Source organism: Stigmatopora argus, chromosome 8 (assembly GCF_051989625.1).
Source record: "Stigmatopora argus isolate UIUO_Sarg chromosome 8, RoL_Sarg_1.0, whole genome shotgun sequence".
Lineage (NCBI taxonomy): Eukaryota > Metazoa > Chordata > Actinopteri > Syngnathiformes > Syngnathidae > Stigmatopora > Stigmatopora argus.
The window spans coordinates 3775609-3792817 of record NC_135394.1 but is presented as its reverse complement, the minus strand read 5'-3'; the positions used below and the strand labels follow the sequence as shown (position 1 = coordinate 3792817).

Sequence of the window (17209 nt, the reverse complement as noted above, 5' to 3'; positions counted from 1 at the left end):
TGCTGTTATTGCTGACTTTGTTCACGTTTCTTTAATATCACCCCACTGAGACCTTCCATCTGTAGCAAAAAATTTACACTAGCCTGAAACAAATGGCAAAAACTGAATATGATGAAAGCATGACGTGATTCAACAACAGCTCTGCTAATGATAACAAGCTCTGAATGACTAGCTGGGAGAAGAGTAGACTTGTATGTTTGGAAAAAAATATAGGGTAATTTAGTAGGGAAGACACAGACACTGGCAAGAAAAAAAAGAAATAAGAGGGGTACAATAACAGCCTTTTTGTGGTGTAGAAGTAAAAGGTTTGGTAACATCCCACTCCTAATCGGATTATGAAGACATTTTAAATCTCAAAAAAGAGGCGGGATTTGCCAGCCAAAATGATCAGGTCAAGTCTGAAACAAAATGTTATTCAGTGGATGGTTCCATGAGAATGAATTTGCCTTTGTAGTGTAGTGTAGTTATTGCTTTGTGTTCTATATTTTATTCAAGATAGTTTTATACCTTCAATCGAGTAAAGAAATAGTGGTTATTTAAATAAAAAAATGTGGCGGGAAACTCATTACAATAAGGTTCAGAATATTATAAAACAAAATCAGCAATGGCCAAATGAGGAAAACAACAAATGGCTTTTTGACTGATATTTCTGACAGTGCAAATTTAATTTCTAAAGGTTGTAAAATCAGGCAAGAGAGATTTTTGAAACAGATTGAGGAAAAACAAGAGCGGGCACAAACTATTAAGATGTATTTGATGTTAGACTATGAATAAGAAGGATTTCAGATGAAATGTAAATAAGCAGCAAATACCAAATTGAATATATTCATACATAGCCTCTGACACACAGAGTTCATAGGTCCATGTTGGCCTCTACGTTACATCTGATTTGCTTATATTGCTAACTGAAAGAAAAGACACATGTTGAAGACGGGTACCCACCTCCGCAAAAGCCAGCATGAGAAAGCAAATGGGTAATGAATAACAAACACACCTGAGTTGAGGTCTCTTCCGGGGTTGAAAGCCCGGCTGTTGACAGTCGGCGAGAGTCTATCACAGCAGATGGTCTTAGACACATTGGCGTTGAAATTTCCATCAAACCTAAAAGAAACACAAACAGGCGCAATCTTTAAGACTATATGGTAGACACCCAGAGCCACTTGTTGGCAGAGTAGCACTAGTTTTGTGCTCAGAACCAAAAAGTTTACTACTCTTGACTTTTATGTCTAATTAAACTCACTGGTATTGAATGTGTTCTAACCTACATGTGTTGGGAGTTCAAAATTGCTATTGGCATACATAGCAAGTCAAAAAAGAAAGTTTGTTGCAAATTAAATGAAATTAGAGAAAACATCTGGTGGAAAGTTATACGATTTTTGCTGTTGTTGTTTTTTTCATTGAAGCTCCATTCATCTGTTGCCCAGACCTCTTGTTAGAGCAGGATTTATGACTTGTCATGAATAACGTTTTCCATGGAAATCTTGCCAAAATGTGTTTCTCCAAACAAAGTAATGTTGCCTGAATACGCAAGACTAGGATAAAAGAAAACATTCTTTATATAATTGAAATCCCATGTCAGAAAGGCCAATTTGGGATGGGTGGTTATTTTAAAATGTAGCCCTGTGTAGTAAAGGTTATGTATGATTCATTAGGTGATGGATTATATTGCGATGTCAAACTGCACTCAGTACACTCAAAGAGGACAGAATATATCTGATGCACTGTGGCATAAAATGTTTGATGACTGTTCCAATTGTGTAATTGGCTGTATGTACCACAGTATAACAGAAATGACAATTAATTTTACCTAAAGTCAGGCAGAACATTACCAAGCATTTTAACCTGATAATTACACGCTTATTTAAATTCGGGTGGAATCAACACAAATTATGCAGTTTCTTTTCTATTCAAAGTATGAGGAATTTGTGTTCTTTTTAAAGCGTCTGTTTTATTAAACCCCATTTATTGTTTTATATAGAAATATATGTCAATGTAAATTTCTTCCAATACTGGACAGCCCTTTTGTGTGGCATATATTTTTCATATAACTTTAACATTTTGTTTGTTTGTTTGTATAATAGTCAAAATACGTATGTAAGTATGGCAAAGGGAGTGTTCATCCAATAGACATGTGTATATAGGCCTTAACGGGGAGGAAAATCAGCTGTGATGTGAGGCAAACAGCAACTTCTATGAACACACTCCTTGCAAAAGGTACCCATACTTTACACATAGCTGATCCTAATCTTCTGCATTAAATTCCAATAAATATGCACTTTTCTTCAGATAATTTTAATGTATTATTTCTATATGTTAACATTAAAATATGCTTTCGACAGCCCTTATCTCTGGAATTAAGGTCTGACAAAAGGGGGAGGTATGCAGAGAAGCGGCCCTTTTTCTGCACTGCACCAAAGCTGCAAGCTTTGATCCTTCCATCGCTTCAGTCCAACTCACAGTCCCAGCTCAGCAATACACACATGCACGCACACATTAAACACATGCGCTACACACTCATAGCTCCTTCTGCTAGCCGACCTAGCCCCGGCCCAGTTTGATTGGCAGGTGCTGTGATGTAGAGCTTGCGTTTGTACTTCACTCATTTAGTGTCCCATAAGGCCAAAGTCATTACTATTCTCCTTAAATCCAGTTTGCATAGAAAGGGTGCACAGGACGCTCAGAAAAATGTGTGGCAGATAAAAAATACATTTGCAGCTGCTTTAAATTCGACATCAAAACCTGAGTAAGAAAGAAGGGGGGATAGAGGGGGGAGAAGAAGGAGAGAGAGTTATGGGAGCAAGAAATGGGAGGGGGTCTTCCATTTTCGATCTCGAATCTTAATGAAGGGTAAAAGACAAAAATCTATTTTTGCCTTCCTACTCAAGAGCACAAAAATTTCCAGCCAATTTTCTTTGCACTATGTGACAATTGAATTGTATTAAATTAGGGTTGGTCATTACAAAACAGCTGAAAAGGTTTTTACTTTTAGTCTTGCCATAGCATGTAAATTTAGAATGTTCATGGGAAAACCTACATCTATTACCACCAAAAAGGGAAACGCTCTTGTTGCACGAATTAAATATGACCATGAAAAAGTAAAAAATTGCAAACATCAGCCTTCAAACTTATTGTGCCTCATTTCAGGGTATTAAATGAGATCAAAGCAAGAGGGACATTTTTTAAACATCTTTAGAACAACAGACTGGAACAGTCGTGTTCATCTTTTGCTTTTCTTTCATTGTTTGTATAATTCATTAGATTAACTGAACCCACAGAATCACAGCATTAAAAATACCTAGGAGTAAATTCATGTTCACGAGGCTTTTTGTTGCACCAGGCCAAGTAAAAATTAATGTGGATTTTCACACAGCAGTGTGGCAAAGCCACAGGATGAATAGGATTGTGGAATCAGCTACAATAAATAATTCTATACATTACAGTACAGGATATCAAGTCGATTGGATTGAGAGAATCACACAATTAGGGATTGGAAGAGAAATTCATCTCACAGAAAAGGTAACTTCATAATGTTTGAAATAATTTATGTTGTAATTGTAAGAATAGAACGCAACTCATAGAAAAATATTTATATACGTGTACAATGCACAATTCAAATCCCTAATTGGTTTCCTTTGGAATAAACTAGATTGTTAGAACCTTAATATTTAAACAGATAAACAGATCTAAAAAGCTAAAAATCGAAATGCCCCACATGTGCTATTTTTTATTCTTAACACATTTCTGAGGAATCGGAACAAGACTCTTTATCGGCGGATCCACAAAATCAGGTGACTGCTTCGACTCGCATGCAAAAATGTGGAATTGGGACATTCCCAGCTACAAGTTAGTTTGGAATTGGGTCATCTTACTGTTAGGGAACGAATTAGTTAACTTGTGCTGTTTTAAAGTTTGACTTAAAATTTATTGAGCTATGGGCACACATTTTGCCCCAATGTAATTTGACTCTTATGTATGTTTATGTGACTTTAAACCTGCCCAGCTACAGTCTTTTGTATGCAAATGCGCTTTTGTGAACTATGTGATGCAAACAAACAGGGGTGAAGGGCTCCGTTGTGGCAGGGTTCAACGGCCCACAGAGGAGTCAGTTTCTCTCACTAAGACCACACATCTCCTGCGTGATTGTTGATATGCCTGTCATCTTCGGCCAATTGCTCCCGTCATTAATGATTGCAATTCCCCATATTAAGTGATAATAAACCGTACAACTGCAACGCGGCACATATTTAATCACATTGGGCGCACTCAAGTCTAAAACTTTCCCCAAAGTGGACGTAGTGCCCAATCAGTTGGTGCGCCTTTTGTATGCACTAAATTCAAGATTCTGTGGTCGCTGTATGATGATGACAGCTTGACTGTCTGGGTACATTGCTTGCTGACGCGCTATTTACCTGCAGGGCTGCCAACCTCCGTCGACCCCATTTCAGGGGTACCCTTGTTCCATTTCAGGAGTTTCATTTTTCAATAGGAATGAATGTGATTTGCGCTAAATCGATATAAAATGTAAAAAAAAAAACAATGTAGGACAATTTATATCAAACTGTTATTATCATGCTTGGATGATTCACAATGCACTCGTGTTACCGAAGTCATCCTGTTTACAGTGCAGTTGAATCATATGCGAAAGTAAGATGGCGGAGGCCGTAGAGATGATGTGAATTTCAAAGCATTTAAGTTGGAAATTTGGCATTTTTCCGAAAAAAAATCTTAAATCTTAAAAAAAATTAGGTGACAATTTTTTGGGATTTCCGGAGTTTTGGGAAGTTGTCAGGAGTCCCGGAGTTTGAGTTGCTTGTCCGGAGTAAACTCTTGAAATTCCGGAGAAATTGGCAGCTCTGTATCTGTGAAAGGGGAATGGGCGTGCACATATGCTTAAAGCATAAAAATATTAGCAGTCGACGATTAAGTTTTTGTCTGCTACCAGTGACCGAGACGTAAGGGCGTTGCCACCGAACTCAGCGCGGAAGAAGCGAAATCTCACTGTGGAGAAGAACAATGTTTTTGTTTGGATTGGATTTTGCATCGGGCATATCACTTCGCAGAGAAAAGACACCGTCTTGCTTTTTCCTGTTTTGTTTGGTTTGGATTTTGCATCACGCACATCACCTTGTGGAGGAAGACTACGCCGAGCCTTTTCCAGCTTTGTTTGGATTTCGGATTGCCCTTGAAAATGCCAATGAAATTACCCCACGAAAAAACAAAACATGATAACAGTGACCGAAAAAGTGAAGTTGCTAGCCATCCAACACCCCCAACTGACCTCATCAAAATGATGCAATCGGGGAGTGAGGAAGAAGAGGCAACAGAGAAAAACAATGACGACCATGAGGATGAAAAACGTGGCCTTTAAGAAATCTGCAGGAGATCTTCAATTTGGCGCGCAGTTTGCAACAACGGGTCGAGGGGATTGATGACAACATGGTCAGAGCCATCGATTTAGGCAATCGTCTTGACAGATTAGCGATCATGTCCGTGTAAAAAAGCATATTAAGAAACGGTGGTCACAAACAATGTTCTTTGTGCAGTGAAAATCTCTCGCAGGAGCTCCTTCTGCCGGCTCCTGAAGATTCCATCGCTAATCCAATGCCCCTCGAATCTGACAAAGAAGACTTGGACTAAAGCTACCAATAACCTGTGTTTTGGGGGAGATTTAAATCAAGAGGAGAGGGACTGTTTTTCAGTACAGTACCTAAAGTCTTTACAATTTATATAGAATATATTTAGATATAAATACATTACAGGCTTTTCATATGCTGATAACTGTAGCATTTAATAAATACACTTCTTGATCATTTTACTTGTGTATTTGTTTAGCCGCAAAAAAACTGTAGTATGGTGGTAATAATAGAGGTTCACGGTTTTCCGATTATCTCAGCCATGTCTGGTCTACATTATCTGCGAAATTAGAGGGATTACTGTAAATGTTTTAAGACCTGGTGCAACATAAATATTAGTTCTTGTCTAAAGAGCATGTAATATATCATGACAAATGCTTATGTTACAGGTGGCTAGTTGGTCCTGAGCCGGATGCCCTCCCCTCGACAGGACAGATGACCTTGCAGTATGTGAAATTTGCACTGCAAAAGCAAACATTAAGAGACCAATAACTTCTCATGGCAAAACGAGGGAAAGAGACAGAAATGGAGAGTGTGAGGAATGAATGATGGAAACAGCTGTATCACTGCAGATTATATGTGAAAGCTTCACTATCAATTTGGTTTCAGCCTGCTGGAATGAACGATTGGCTGAACGGAGTATCTTTATCTTTCATGTACCTTGGGGTAAATTACCAGCAGTATTAGTGCTAAAGCTTCTAAAGCAGACCCGGATGAGAGCCTTCTTGCTCTGTTCCTTAAACGATGCGCATTTTCACAAACCACAAAAAAGACAGTTGCCTATATAAGCCAGACAAGTGGTGGGAAATGTCCATTTGCAAGGAAACACTACAACATAGAGACCAACAAGCCGTCCAGGGTTGTTACCTTCTTTGTTTTTTTAAAGCAAACTTTTAAAGTTTCCCTGTCATTTCCCACAAACAACCTGCCTCCAGGTAGTGGTTCTGATTTAAAAAAAAAAATACAACGGTCCCCATCAAATGCATAGCCAATCAGAGAACAGCTATGCCGCACAGCCAGAACGTGGTGCATGTCTTTGTCTTCACGTGCAGTCGTGCGCCGTGTGATAGATTTCATCTCAATGGAGAGAACGTTCGCATTTCACCATCGCAAATCGCCTCCAATATGTATTGCCCGTTATGCAGCTCCTTCCAGTTCATAGTAAGGAAACACTGTTTCTTTGGCTGACACCAGAGAAAGGTATGCTGTCCAGGATTAGGTGCCAATTAACAGCTGAAGGTTTTTTGTATGGAGCTTTTAGCTCCAAACCCAGGGACATGACACCTCAATTATAGTGCTAATGTTGAAATTAAATTAGGATACTATTACAATTTCTTTGTGACTGTAAACATTTTGCTGTGTTTCATTTTCAAAATAGAGAACAGACAAACATCAAGAGGGCAAATGGTAAAACAATAGTTACTCACTCCATCATAGATGGTGGGATAGAACAGCAGTCCTGTATTGCTGTGAGAGGAGAAGTGAGGTGGGCAGTGTACGAGGCCTCCACCACCTGTTTGTTCCTGTTCACCACATCAAGGTAGCGGTTAAACTTCTCCCGTATCTTCTTGGCCAGCTGCACAAAAGTAACAGTCAAGCATGAGTTACAATAACCATCACCAAAACATCTGCAAATTCACTCCAAAACTAGTATAGCTGTTACATAATCTCTCCTTCCTCATTAGAATAAGCAAAATTGTGGCTTTTTCGTGCACCAATGAAAGGCTTATTTTGACTTGCACCACGTAATTTTACACGCTCACTTTGGCTTGACACAAGCTTTGAAGCTCTGTATCATTTCGCCTATTGCTACAAAACAAGCGCTGAAACGATTAAGGGGGAACATTTTTGAATTATAAATAATTAATAAAATCTGATAGGGTTGAACTAGTGTGAAAAGGCCTTAACTTTTCGACATGGGGTGCGGTGTACTTTTCTCAGCCCGTGCCAAGTACAATTCTGATTCAACAACTGACAAGCTGAGAGAGGCAGAAGCGAAGACCGCCTGGCAGCAATGCATTTGCAATGATGTAGTTTACTAGATGTCATTCATGCACAAACCTTGCTTGCCATTTGCCATTGCAACATTTGTTTGTGGGGTCCGTGCACTGTACTTATTAACCTCAAAATGAACCAAATATACCAAGGTGAGAAATACACTGTCAAGTATTTCTTGATTCTCAGGGGAAAAAACATGTCACAGATATGTCATACACCATTACCATTTGATAGTGTGTTTTAGTGTATAGCGGTAACTTGACATGCGAACGCTTCGACATACAATGTAAAATATGTATTTTGTTCAACACTATGTTCTACAGGCATAACTAATTTTCCGACCTTGTATTTTGATGTTATGTAAAGGAGTGTATGTTTTGGCATTTTGCTCCCCATTTGAGATGTGTTATAGTGTCTTTTGGTTTGAAGGCATTTAGACGAAAAGAAAAAATGTAAAACCAATTTGTTTGGAACACAAAATTAAATATATTTTTTTAATATTAAAAAAAACGGTATGACTGCGAGTGCGGATGGTCGTTTGTCTTTCTGTGTGCCCTACAACTGACTAGTGACCAGTCTAGGGTGTAGTCTGCCTTTGCCTGACGACAGCTGGGTTAGGCTCCAGCAACCCCCGGAACCCTTTTGAGGAGTGGCGGTATGGAAGATGAATGAATGAATATTAAAAAAAACATCATCAGATTTCACAGTGTATCACACACGAGTGATGTGGTAAATCCAACCCCGCTTTTTGTAATCCCTACACTCTGGCTGGGTAATTTATGAAACAGAAGCCACGTTCTTTAGGAGTATGTTTAAAATGTAGAATTCAGGTTGGAATAGCTTTCTTTGTCTTAACAAAAGCAAACTGTAACCCAAGCTCTAGCTCGCATGCGAGCCCAAATCTTCTGGTTTCTCTCTCTCTGTTAAAGTAGAATTTACTCTGTATGCTAGTCTGTTCCTCCCCCCAACCATGGAAACACTCTCCAGTTGAACACTGGCCCATTTTCCTTTTTTAGGTTCATTGCTGCTAATTGCTATGTTGCAAGTGACATTATGTGTGGTAGAACACAACACATTTTTGAAACTGGTTAATTCTAAGGGTTAGATCTCCACAGGTTTTTTTTGTTTCCTTTTTTATAGTCTATGTGTGGAGTTTCTCTTCGTCAGGATAGTTGAAACTGTCGGAGCAAAAGCGTTGTTGCTGTGGGTGTTTTTTTTTATTGCCTTGGCTTTGTGTTTTTTAAAAGGCTGTGGCTCTAGATGTCATATGTATATTTACACAAACACAGACAGGTGGTTACACTCCTGCATCACACAAACATACATATTAGGGTATTGGAGGGGGGCGTATGAGATTGCAACACTTTGGGGGTTTGGGACATACATGTGATATTTAAAAAATGTAAAGTTTTTCATCAGATAACTTGAATAGCTTCGTTTCGCAAGACTAAGTCACCATTACGTACCACACTATTCATATAACACTGTTTAATCCAGGCTAAAGGGATTAATCTCTGATTGATTAAGATTGTTATGTATAAAGGGGATCCAAGAGACTTCTATGAAGCAAAAAAAGTTTGCTTAGATATAAAAAAAGACATTTAAAAATTAAGAAAACAACAACAACAATCGTACGTCCTGTCACGAGACAATTGGGATTTCACACATCGTGGTGGCGATGTTAAAATACTACATTGTTCAGGCTTACTTTATACACATTGCTGTCACTGGAGAAATTCAAGTATGGTACAAGCATCTATTGCTAAATAATAGAAGTTGTTTTTACCATGGCTTCGCTGTGATTGCATTTGCACAACTGAAAAAGAGACACACTTGGTGTGGACAAAATAGCCTCAAAATTGGCGATGACGATAACCTGGGCAATATGAAGATAAAATGCTTAAAAAGTAATAAATAATTTTGCCTTTTTCGAAGCTATGTTGCGTATTGTTAAACGTATATATTTTTTGGTTTTTTTTTTTGGAAATATCTTTGTACCTTTGGATTATTTTGTTAATTTGTAGCCTTTATAGTTGATGAATCATGTAATCGGCTTGACCTTTGAATGTGTGACCATATTGGGGAAATCTCTACGATGAATGATTTATTATGATCAAGTGTTCCTATTTTTTAATGGGGCAGTATTAAGTTTCAAAATTCAATTGTCGCCCTTGAATTAATCGGACTGTATGAGGACACCTCTTAGCTTGTTGTGAACAGAAGGTAACAATGCAGGAGAGTCCACAGAGACAACTTCAAAGCGATGAGCAGACAGTAACAGCAGAATTTAAAATTCTTCAAAATCAGATATTCCCAACTTGAACTGTGTGGAAAATGAGTCTGACTACAGCTGTGTATGTGTTTGTTCATGCATGTGTGACCAGCACATTGTTGGCATACACAAAGACAAGAGAAGGATCTCTATTGCTCACCTGCTGGACTTCTGTCTCCCCGTTTGATGTCTTCTCGGTGTAGACAAACGAGTTGAAAATCCTCTGCAGAAAGAGAAGAAAGCTGTGAGGTTAGATCAATATCTTAATCAAATTTCCTAAAACTCCACTGTTCACTGTCAAGGTTTCAATGTCCAATGACTTTCTAAATGATGCATTTTTCTTTTGCAAATTTGCATATAGCCGCCACCCGAAAAAAAACAAGGACATGGATTTTACAAAGTCAAATAAACTGAAACAAGCAAAAAAAAATGAGTATACCAGAAATAAGAAAGAAACCTCTGCTGTTGATTAGCCATCTTTCCCCCCCAACGCTTCCAGTGTTTGTTGTTGGAGCGACGTTGTGGTTTTCACAGCCACAGAGCAGCCATGGAGGAATGCTCGCCTCCGAAACCTGAGAGGTCTGAAGTTGCCTAGGTCATTGTGGGTCTGCAGCCTGTCCTAACCCACAATCAATTGCTGACTTTTCCACGGACATTAAAAAAATAGTCCAAAAAAATTAATTCTTAAGCCCAATTCATGGCTTAATGTGCACTGCTATTACATCGTTCAGCAAAATACAGACTAAAAGACAACTTCTTTTCTGCAAGGAAAAAAAGGAAAGTACGGGGTAGGGTAAATTAACTAAAAGTGAGCAAAGAGTTCTTTAATTGCAAGGTCAAGCTTATACTTTGTTGCAGGCAAATTTATAATAAAACACAATAACTACTAAATATTAAATATAAAAAAATCATTGTCATTTTTCTACGCTAGAAGCTAAATAACTAATGAATGTGTAGCTCCTCAATCAATAAATATGGTAAATGGATTTACACTTGTATAGCGACTTTCCACCTTCAAGACACTTAAAAGTGGTTTTACATTACATAAGGTTTTTAACCAACTGATCACGCAGTATCAGGAGCAACTCGGGGTTCAGTATCTTACTGAGGTATACAAAGATGACACCAAGGAAGAAGACACGACTGGTTCATGAGGAAGGATGAGTATGGAACAGTTTCACTATTGGGCATAAACACAGTAATACAAAGCTTTATTTTTGGTAGGTGTGAACACACAAACTTCTCTAACTGCTGTCTTACTTTGGGACATTTTTGTAAATGGACGTTTAACTTGTGGTAATAGTCTGTAGACTGAAACAGTCATATAGAAACTTGTGGTACAAGGCTGATGCATGGTCTTTCATCACTTTGCTAATACCCTAGCATTTCATGACAGATTTTTGAGGCAAAGATCTGGTTATAATTCGAAGATAGACAAAATCTTCAAACCCATGGGACTCGATTAACTGCTGGTGTGGATCTCGGGCTATTTTTCTTTGCTTTTATTGCACAGCTTTTCCTTTCTACCTTCAGCCCTGCCACCCTTCCCCCAGCCAACTCTCCACTCATTGCACTACAAATAGCTGAAGCCAGGAATGCAGCATCAAAGCTTTGGCTCTGATGTGTGAGCAATACTCCCTGTTTCTATGACCCTGTGCCATGACCCCCCTCCCTCCATCCCCCAAAACAGACACACACCCACACACACACTTCCACCAAAGCTACGAAGTCAAGATTCTGACACCATCAAACCCCAAAAGGCCAGGGAAAAGGGGCATTTAGATTTTTTTCCCAGGGAGAAAAGTTGCTGCAGCAGCAGGCTATCTGAAAACCTTTTTCAATTAATATTTTACTAACAACATTTTTTAGAAAATTGCACTGTATTGTTTCATTCATCTAGAGGTGTACTTATCTTCACGAGTGTCACAGAGGTGCCAGAGCCTATCTCATTTAGCACCCTGAGTTTGTGTCCAGGGGTACATGAAGACAACAATTCACACACACACCCCTTCCTGAAGTTCCACTATCACCTCAGGGGGTACTTTACTGAATTTAAATGATTGGACTAGACTAAGGCACAACCCGTAGTCTTTTTTTTTGTAAAATAAGCAAAAAAACGTAAAACACAGTTTCGCTGCTGGCCAGGAAGCCAAAGTCAGTGACTGTAAGTGATGTAGCGTAACGTAGTCTTTTTCACGCACTCATCCAATTACCGTATTTTCACGACTATAAGGCGCACTAAAAAGTCTTAAATTTTCTCCAAAATAGACAGGGCGCCTTATAATGCGGAGCACCGTGTGTAAGCTTTAAAGCCTGAGAACACTTTTTGCCGACACGCTTCTTATATACAGTGGTACCTCGTCATACGACCGCTCGTCATAAAAAAATTCTCGTCTTACGGCGGAAATTTCGGTCGAATAATTCGCCCGTCATGCGATCAAAATTTCGTGATGCGACCAAGCCAGGTCTTTTTTGCATATCTTTCGTGTATAACAATATCTACGAGCACGGAACGATTAATTCAGACGAGTTTCTCATAGGACCAGGAAACGCACAAAGCGCGGGCAAAAAGAGGGCTTTCTGGGTAATGAAGTATACTCGTGCACACAACACCCATAGGCAATGGCAACCTTTCTCAGAATAAAACTTCATCAGCCACAATGAATACGTGGGTAAGCTCAACTATTGTATTTCCTGTTATTCTTTCTAAGGAAAGAAGCTCCCGCGATCGTTCTTTAAAGACTATTTCTCGTTGGCAAGTGGTCGTGCGTTATCCTATTGTGAGGAGATTTGTGTGCATCATTTTCGGAATATTTTGAAGGCAATACAACGGCAAACAGTCCGTCGATAGCGAACGTGAGGGTGGAGGCATGGCAAACAACTAACCCGGCCAGAACAAAGGTAAAAAAAAATTAAAACAAAATTAGAATTCCGTTTTGTGTAAATTTACATTAAACGTATGTTTGAGTGTCTGTATATATTAATCCAAGTTAATTTAAATGTGTTTGTTCCGTTTACGAGTGCGTTGTCGTGGAAAAAAAAAGAACCCCCCCTCCACACGTCTCTGTCTCCCGTCGGCGAAATCTGCCCAATTTTAGTTAGATTAAACACATTTGATTACCATTAAACCACTAGTTATGTGTTACTTTGTTAATAGATGGGGAATTAGAAGAAATAAAACATTTTTTCCAATCCAATATCCTGGTTTTGGTGTTTTTTCAGAGGGTTGGAACGAATTAATTTGTTTTCCATTCATTTCAATGGAAAACGTCCGCTCGAGTTACGAGAATCTCGTCATACGAGCTCAGTTCCGGAACGGATTAAGCTCGTATCTCGAGGTACCACTGTATAGAGAAGGCGGACGTGGGTGGGGTCAGACGCTAAAGGCACGCACCTACAAGGTACCCGTATATAGTGTGGGCATGTGTTTATTGCAAAACAATTTCGGTTTGGTTTCTAAGGCCCCCCCGAAGCAGCAGTGAAAAACCAAGTTACGAAAATGAACTCTGAGCTTGCCGCCATTTCCGGAGGCTTAACTAAAGCGCTGGGCTAGTTAGGCCACTATTTGCAAATGGATTGTGGCCGCCTGGACGAACGTGTCTGCTTGCAAGGTTGTTAAAGGCACTAACAACAGATGCTTGAAAACCGCTGGACATCGGCATCAACACAGCTTTACGAAGGGTGGCAGGCAGCGCTGGGCTAGTTACGCTAGCTACTATTTGCGAATGGATTGTGGCCGCCTGGGGAAACGTGTCTGCTTGCACGGTTGTTCGAGCTTTTGCCAAAGCCGGCATCATAACCCCGAACCCGGCGTTTTCGATGACTCATTTGGACAATTGTTCAATTCGGACACAGAAAATGAGGACTTTGATGGATTTGTGGGTGATGATGACATGAGTACATTGTAAAATTGCTAAATAAAGTACAACCGAACTCAGTTTTGCTTCCGTTGCCTTTTTAAAAATGTGTTTTTTTTCCCGTATGTTTAAGATGGTGTATGTTTTGCCATGCCAAAGCGGAGCGTCCTGTGTCAAATACAGAAATAACACTTGTTACTGACACTGCGCCTTTAAATGCGGTGCGCCTTATAGTGGTCAATATAGTGGTAGTTTCAACGCTGTGGCGGCTAGCGTTTTTGTCATTTTTCCCCCCCAACAAACCCAATTGTTTTATCAGAACAATGGTCAATAGATGTTTTGTAAATTACTCGAGCGCAAACACTGCTAACATACGCCTCAATTTTTTCTGTCCGACCAAACGGTAAGCTGAGTGTTCCAATTTCGTACTCTCACTTGTCGCACGATAACTTTAATTTTATTTTATGTTGTTAATTAACAACACTGACAGTGAGTGCGCTACTGCCAGCCACCAAATGAATGTACAATTACACTTTATTACACTAGTAAAAAAGTATGTTTTTCTAAATCAGATGCTCCCTGGAAAATCTTCAAATACCCCGAGCACCCCTCCGCCCCCCCCCCAAGAGCATCGCTTTGCAGCAACCTAGGGGGCGCGCCCCGCTCTTTGAGAAGCACTGCATTAAAGCATCTTGTGTCATAATGAAGGCTTGGAACTGAATAAAGATAACAGTTAGGGTTATCCTCATATCTCAGAGCATACAGTACAACAAACAATTCATTCAGAGTGGATCTGTTTGCCACTAAAATGTTCGCCTTTTTTTATACAGAGGATAGTGTCAGGTCCGATAAAAAGGTAGGGGGGTTGGTTGAAGCATGTCAGCAATCAGGTGCTATAGTTCTGAAATAACAAGTACCCCTTTTGTCTAAACACTGTAAGGCCAGGCAAGTGTCACCACCATGCAGCACCAGCCTGAGAGGCTCCCGTCTTGTCTGGGGTTGTTTGCTCGCCCTCTCCACCAGACAGGATATAATGCTTTCCACATGTTGGGGTGGAGGTAGTTAGGCGGATGGAAAAGGGCTGAAAAAAGTATAGAATAGTGGGGGTAGGTCAACTGAGAAGAATGATGAACCAAAACTTCACATTTTGAAGATAGGGGTTTGGAAAAAATGAGATTATTCCACCGAAGACAGTAGTAACAGTGTCACGAAATGAGCAAATTCGTCATGATGTTTAATAAAGGCTCCATATCGCAGATTCTTACACAATGATGATAGAATAAATGATAGAATTTTGTCAAAGATTATTAAGAAATAAAAGATCAAGACTTACATAGATACATAAATATTAAAATTGTACAAAAACTTTATAGAACGCTGCCATCAGCATTTTAAAAAAAATATGTCAAAATTTTGGGGAGCGAATATGCCTCCACGCAGAAGTATGTAAACAAGTTCTTACTGCTTTTATCATGGAATACAAAATAGAAAGTGGGTAAGTGGATCTTGAAAACCGTACAAATTCAAACCGGAGGCTGGAGCACCATAGCATGGCCCTTGTGACTCGGAAAAGGAGAAACACAGTTGGCACGGATGCATGTTGGGCTCCATTCACATAGGATCTACTGAATGGTAAATATATTACATTTGCGACCATGAACTTTACAAACAAACCTGGTAATTGAAAATGTAATGCACTCGTAACGATGCTGAACGAGGAACAACGCCGGTTACAGCCTTTTTGTTTTTTTTGTTCCCATGCCATTCACTAATGCAGCTACCCTGCATGCTAACCATCTTTCACCGGTGTGTTTCAAAAAAACAACCCAACTCATTGGCCACATGTCATTCGTCACATGGTCAAATCAGTCTTGAAGAAAATATTTAGATTAAGACAACAGAATAGACTACTCACTGGCTGCTACTTCTTTGTATGTGTCCACTAATTAAGTTCATCCCTTGGTCGGGCAGAACAGAGGCTTTTATTGGCAGTGGTTGTGTTGTTCCAATTTCCAACATAACATGAATGAACCATTTTTCCAATAAAACTATTGCATTTCTTGGAAAAAAATACAACTAAAATGTTGGTCACCAAAGTAATGAAACTAAACGGAAGAGGATGGAGTGGGCGAAGACGTATTGCGTACCTTCGTGATGTCAGTTGTTAGTAGTACTGTGGTATTTTTCGAAACGGCAAAATGGTATTAAAGGTGGGTTTTGCGCTTATTTGTTTATCTTTACAAAGAAAAGGACCATGGGTTGTGACTCAGCGATGTCCCATCTATTGAATTCAATGATGTACTCTCCCACATGACAATTGGACATTTATAAATCCTTCAAGAGAAAGTACTGCAAGCCGTGGCATCCAAAATTTTCTTTCTAGGTAAATAAATAAAATTCCAAGGGCGTGGCAACTCTACACATTAATTCCAGGGTAAGATTCAAGGCTGTGAGCACATTGGCAGTAAATTAAAGTTGATGAATGATCATTTTCACATGAGCCAATAGAATGACAGAATAGGTATAGATGTTATAATTCTACATGAGTGCGGTCGTCCGTCTCTGTGCCCTGCGATTGGCTCGCCATCAATTCAGGGTGTCACCTGCCTAGTACCCATTGTTAGCTGGGATAGGCTCCAGTACCCCCTGCAACCCTTGTGGGGATAAGCGGTTCAGAAAATGAGTGAATGAAATGTGCAATAAAAATGTAACTCATTGCTGACTTTCATTAGCAAGGTTTATGTTGGGGAAAACAGGGCGACCGGCCACCAGACCAAAAACATTTGAAAGTGAAAACTATATTTTTCGACGAGGAGCCTTCCAATAAATGGGATATTTAAATGGCACAAAGATATTTCACAAAAAGATTTCATTGATCAAAAATCCTTTCACTAACCAAATTAACACAAATGCAGAGCTGCATCATCCTCGTTTAATATTCTAGGTCCTCCTCACCAGCCATAAGGGCACTGAAACAGTGGCATAGGTCCACGGTAAATCTCGAATCCAAAAGCGCCTAGTAATTTCAGATTACAGGGAAAAATATGAGGCCAGAGTACAAACAAATACATCGCAGTATCAATTGGGGACTGACATATTCCCTTTTTATACAAATGCTTACCAAAAGAAAACAGCTTTGAAAAAGAAAATGATACAAATGATTATATTTTATTTGCTGTCACTTAAACTATAAGTACAAGTATGCATGTACGCTAGCACCGACGATGCACATACATACATACGCCCTTGCCAAGTTTAAGGAAGAACACTTAACAAGCTGTACCCTAAATTTGCTGTAGCAAGTCAAAAAGCCAACACGAACACCTAAAATACATGCACACTGCACGAATCTATTCCTTCATGCTAAATGCAGTTTTGCAAATAAAACAGCGAGAATACATTGCGAGTGTTAGGGACAAGGGAGAAGCAGGTTAAAAATAGAAATCCAT

At 39.4% G+C, this 17209-nt stretch overlaps 1 protein-coding gene across 1 annotated transcript in view; it reads right to left on the bottom strand.

The window, feature by feature from the left end:
* Positions 1-17209, bottom strand: part of cachd1 (cache domain containing 1) — a 55965-nt gene that overhangs the window by 26890 nt on the left and 11866 nt on the right. The window contains exons 2-4 of the mRNA XM_077607687.1: positions 10064-10126; positions 7061-7209; positions 995-1101 (exon numbers count right to left, since the gene is read on the bottom strand). Coding sequence (XP_077463813.1) covers positions 995-1101; positions 7061-7209; positions 10064-10126 — 319 coding nt within the window. The remainder of the gene's footprint in view (positions 1-994; positions 1102-7060; positions 7210-10063; positions 10127-17209) is intronic.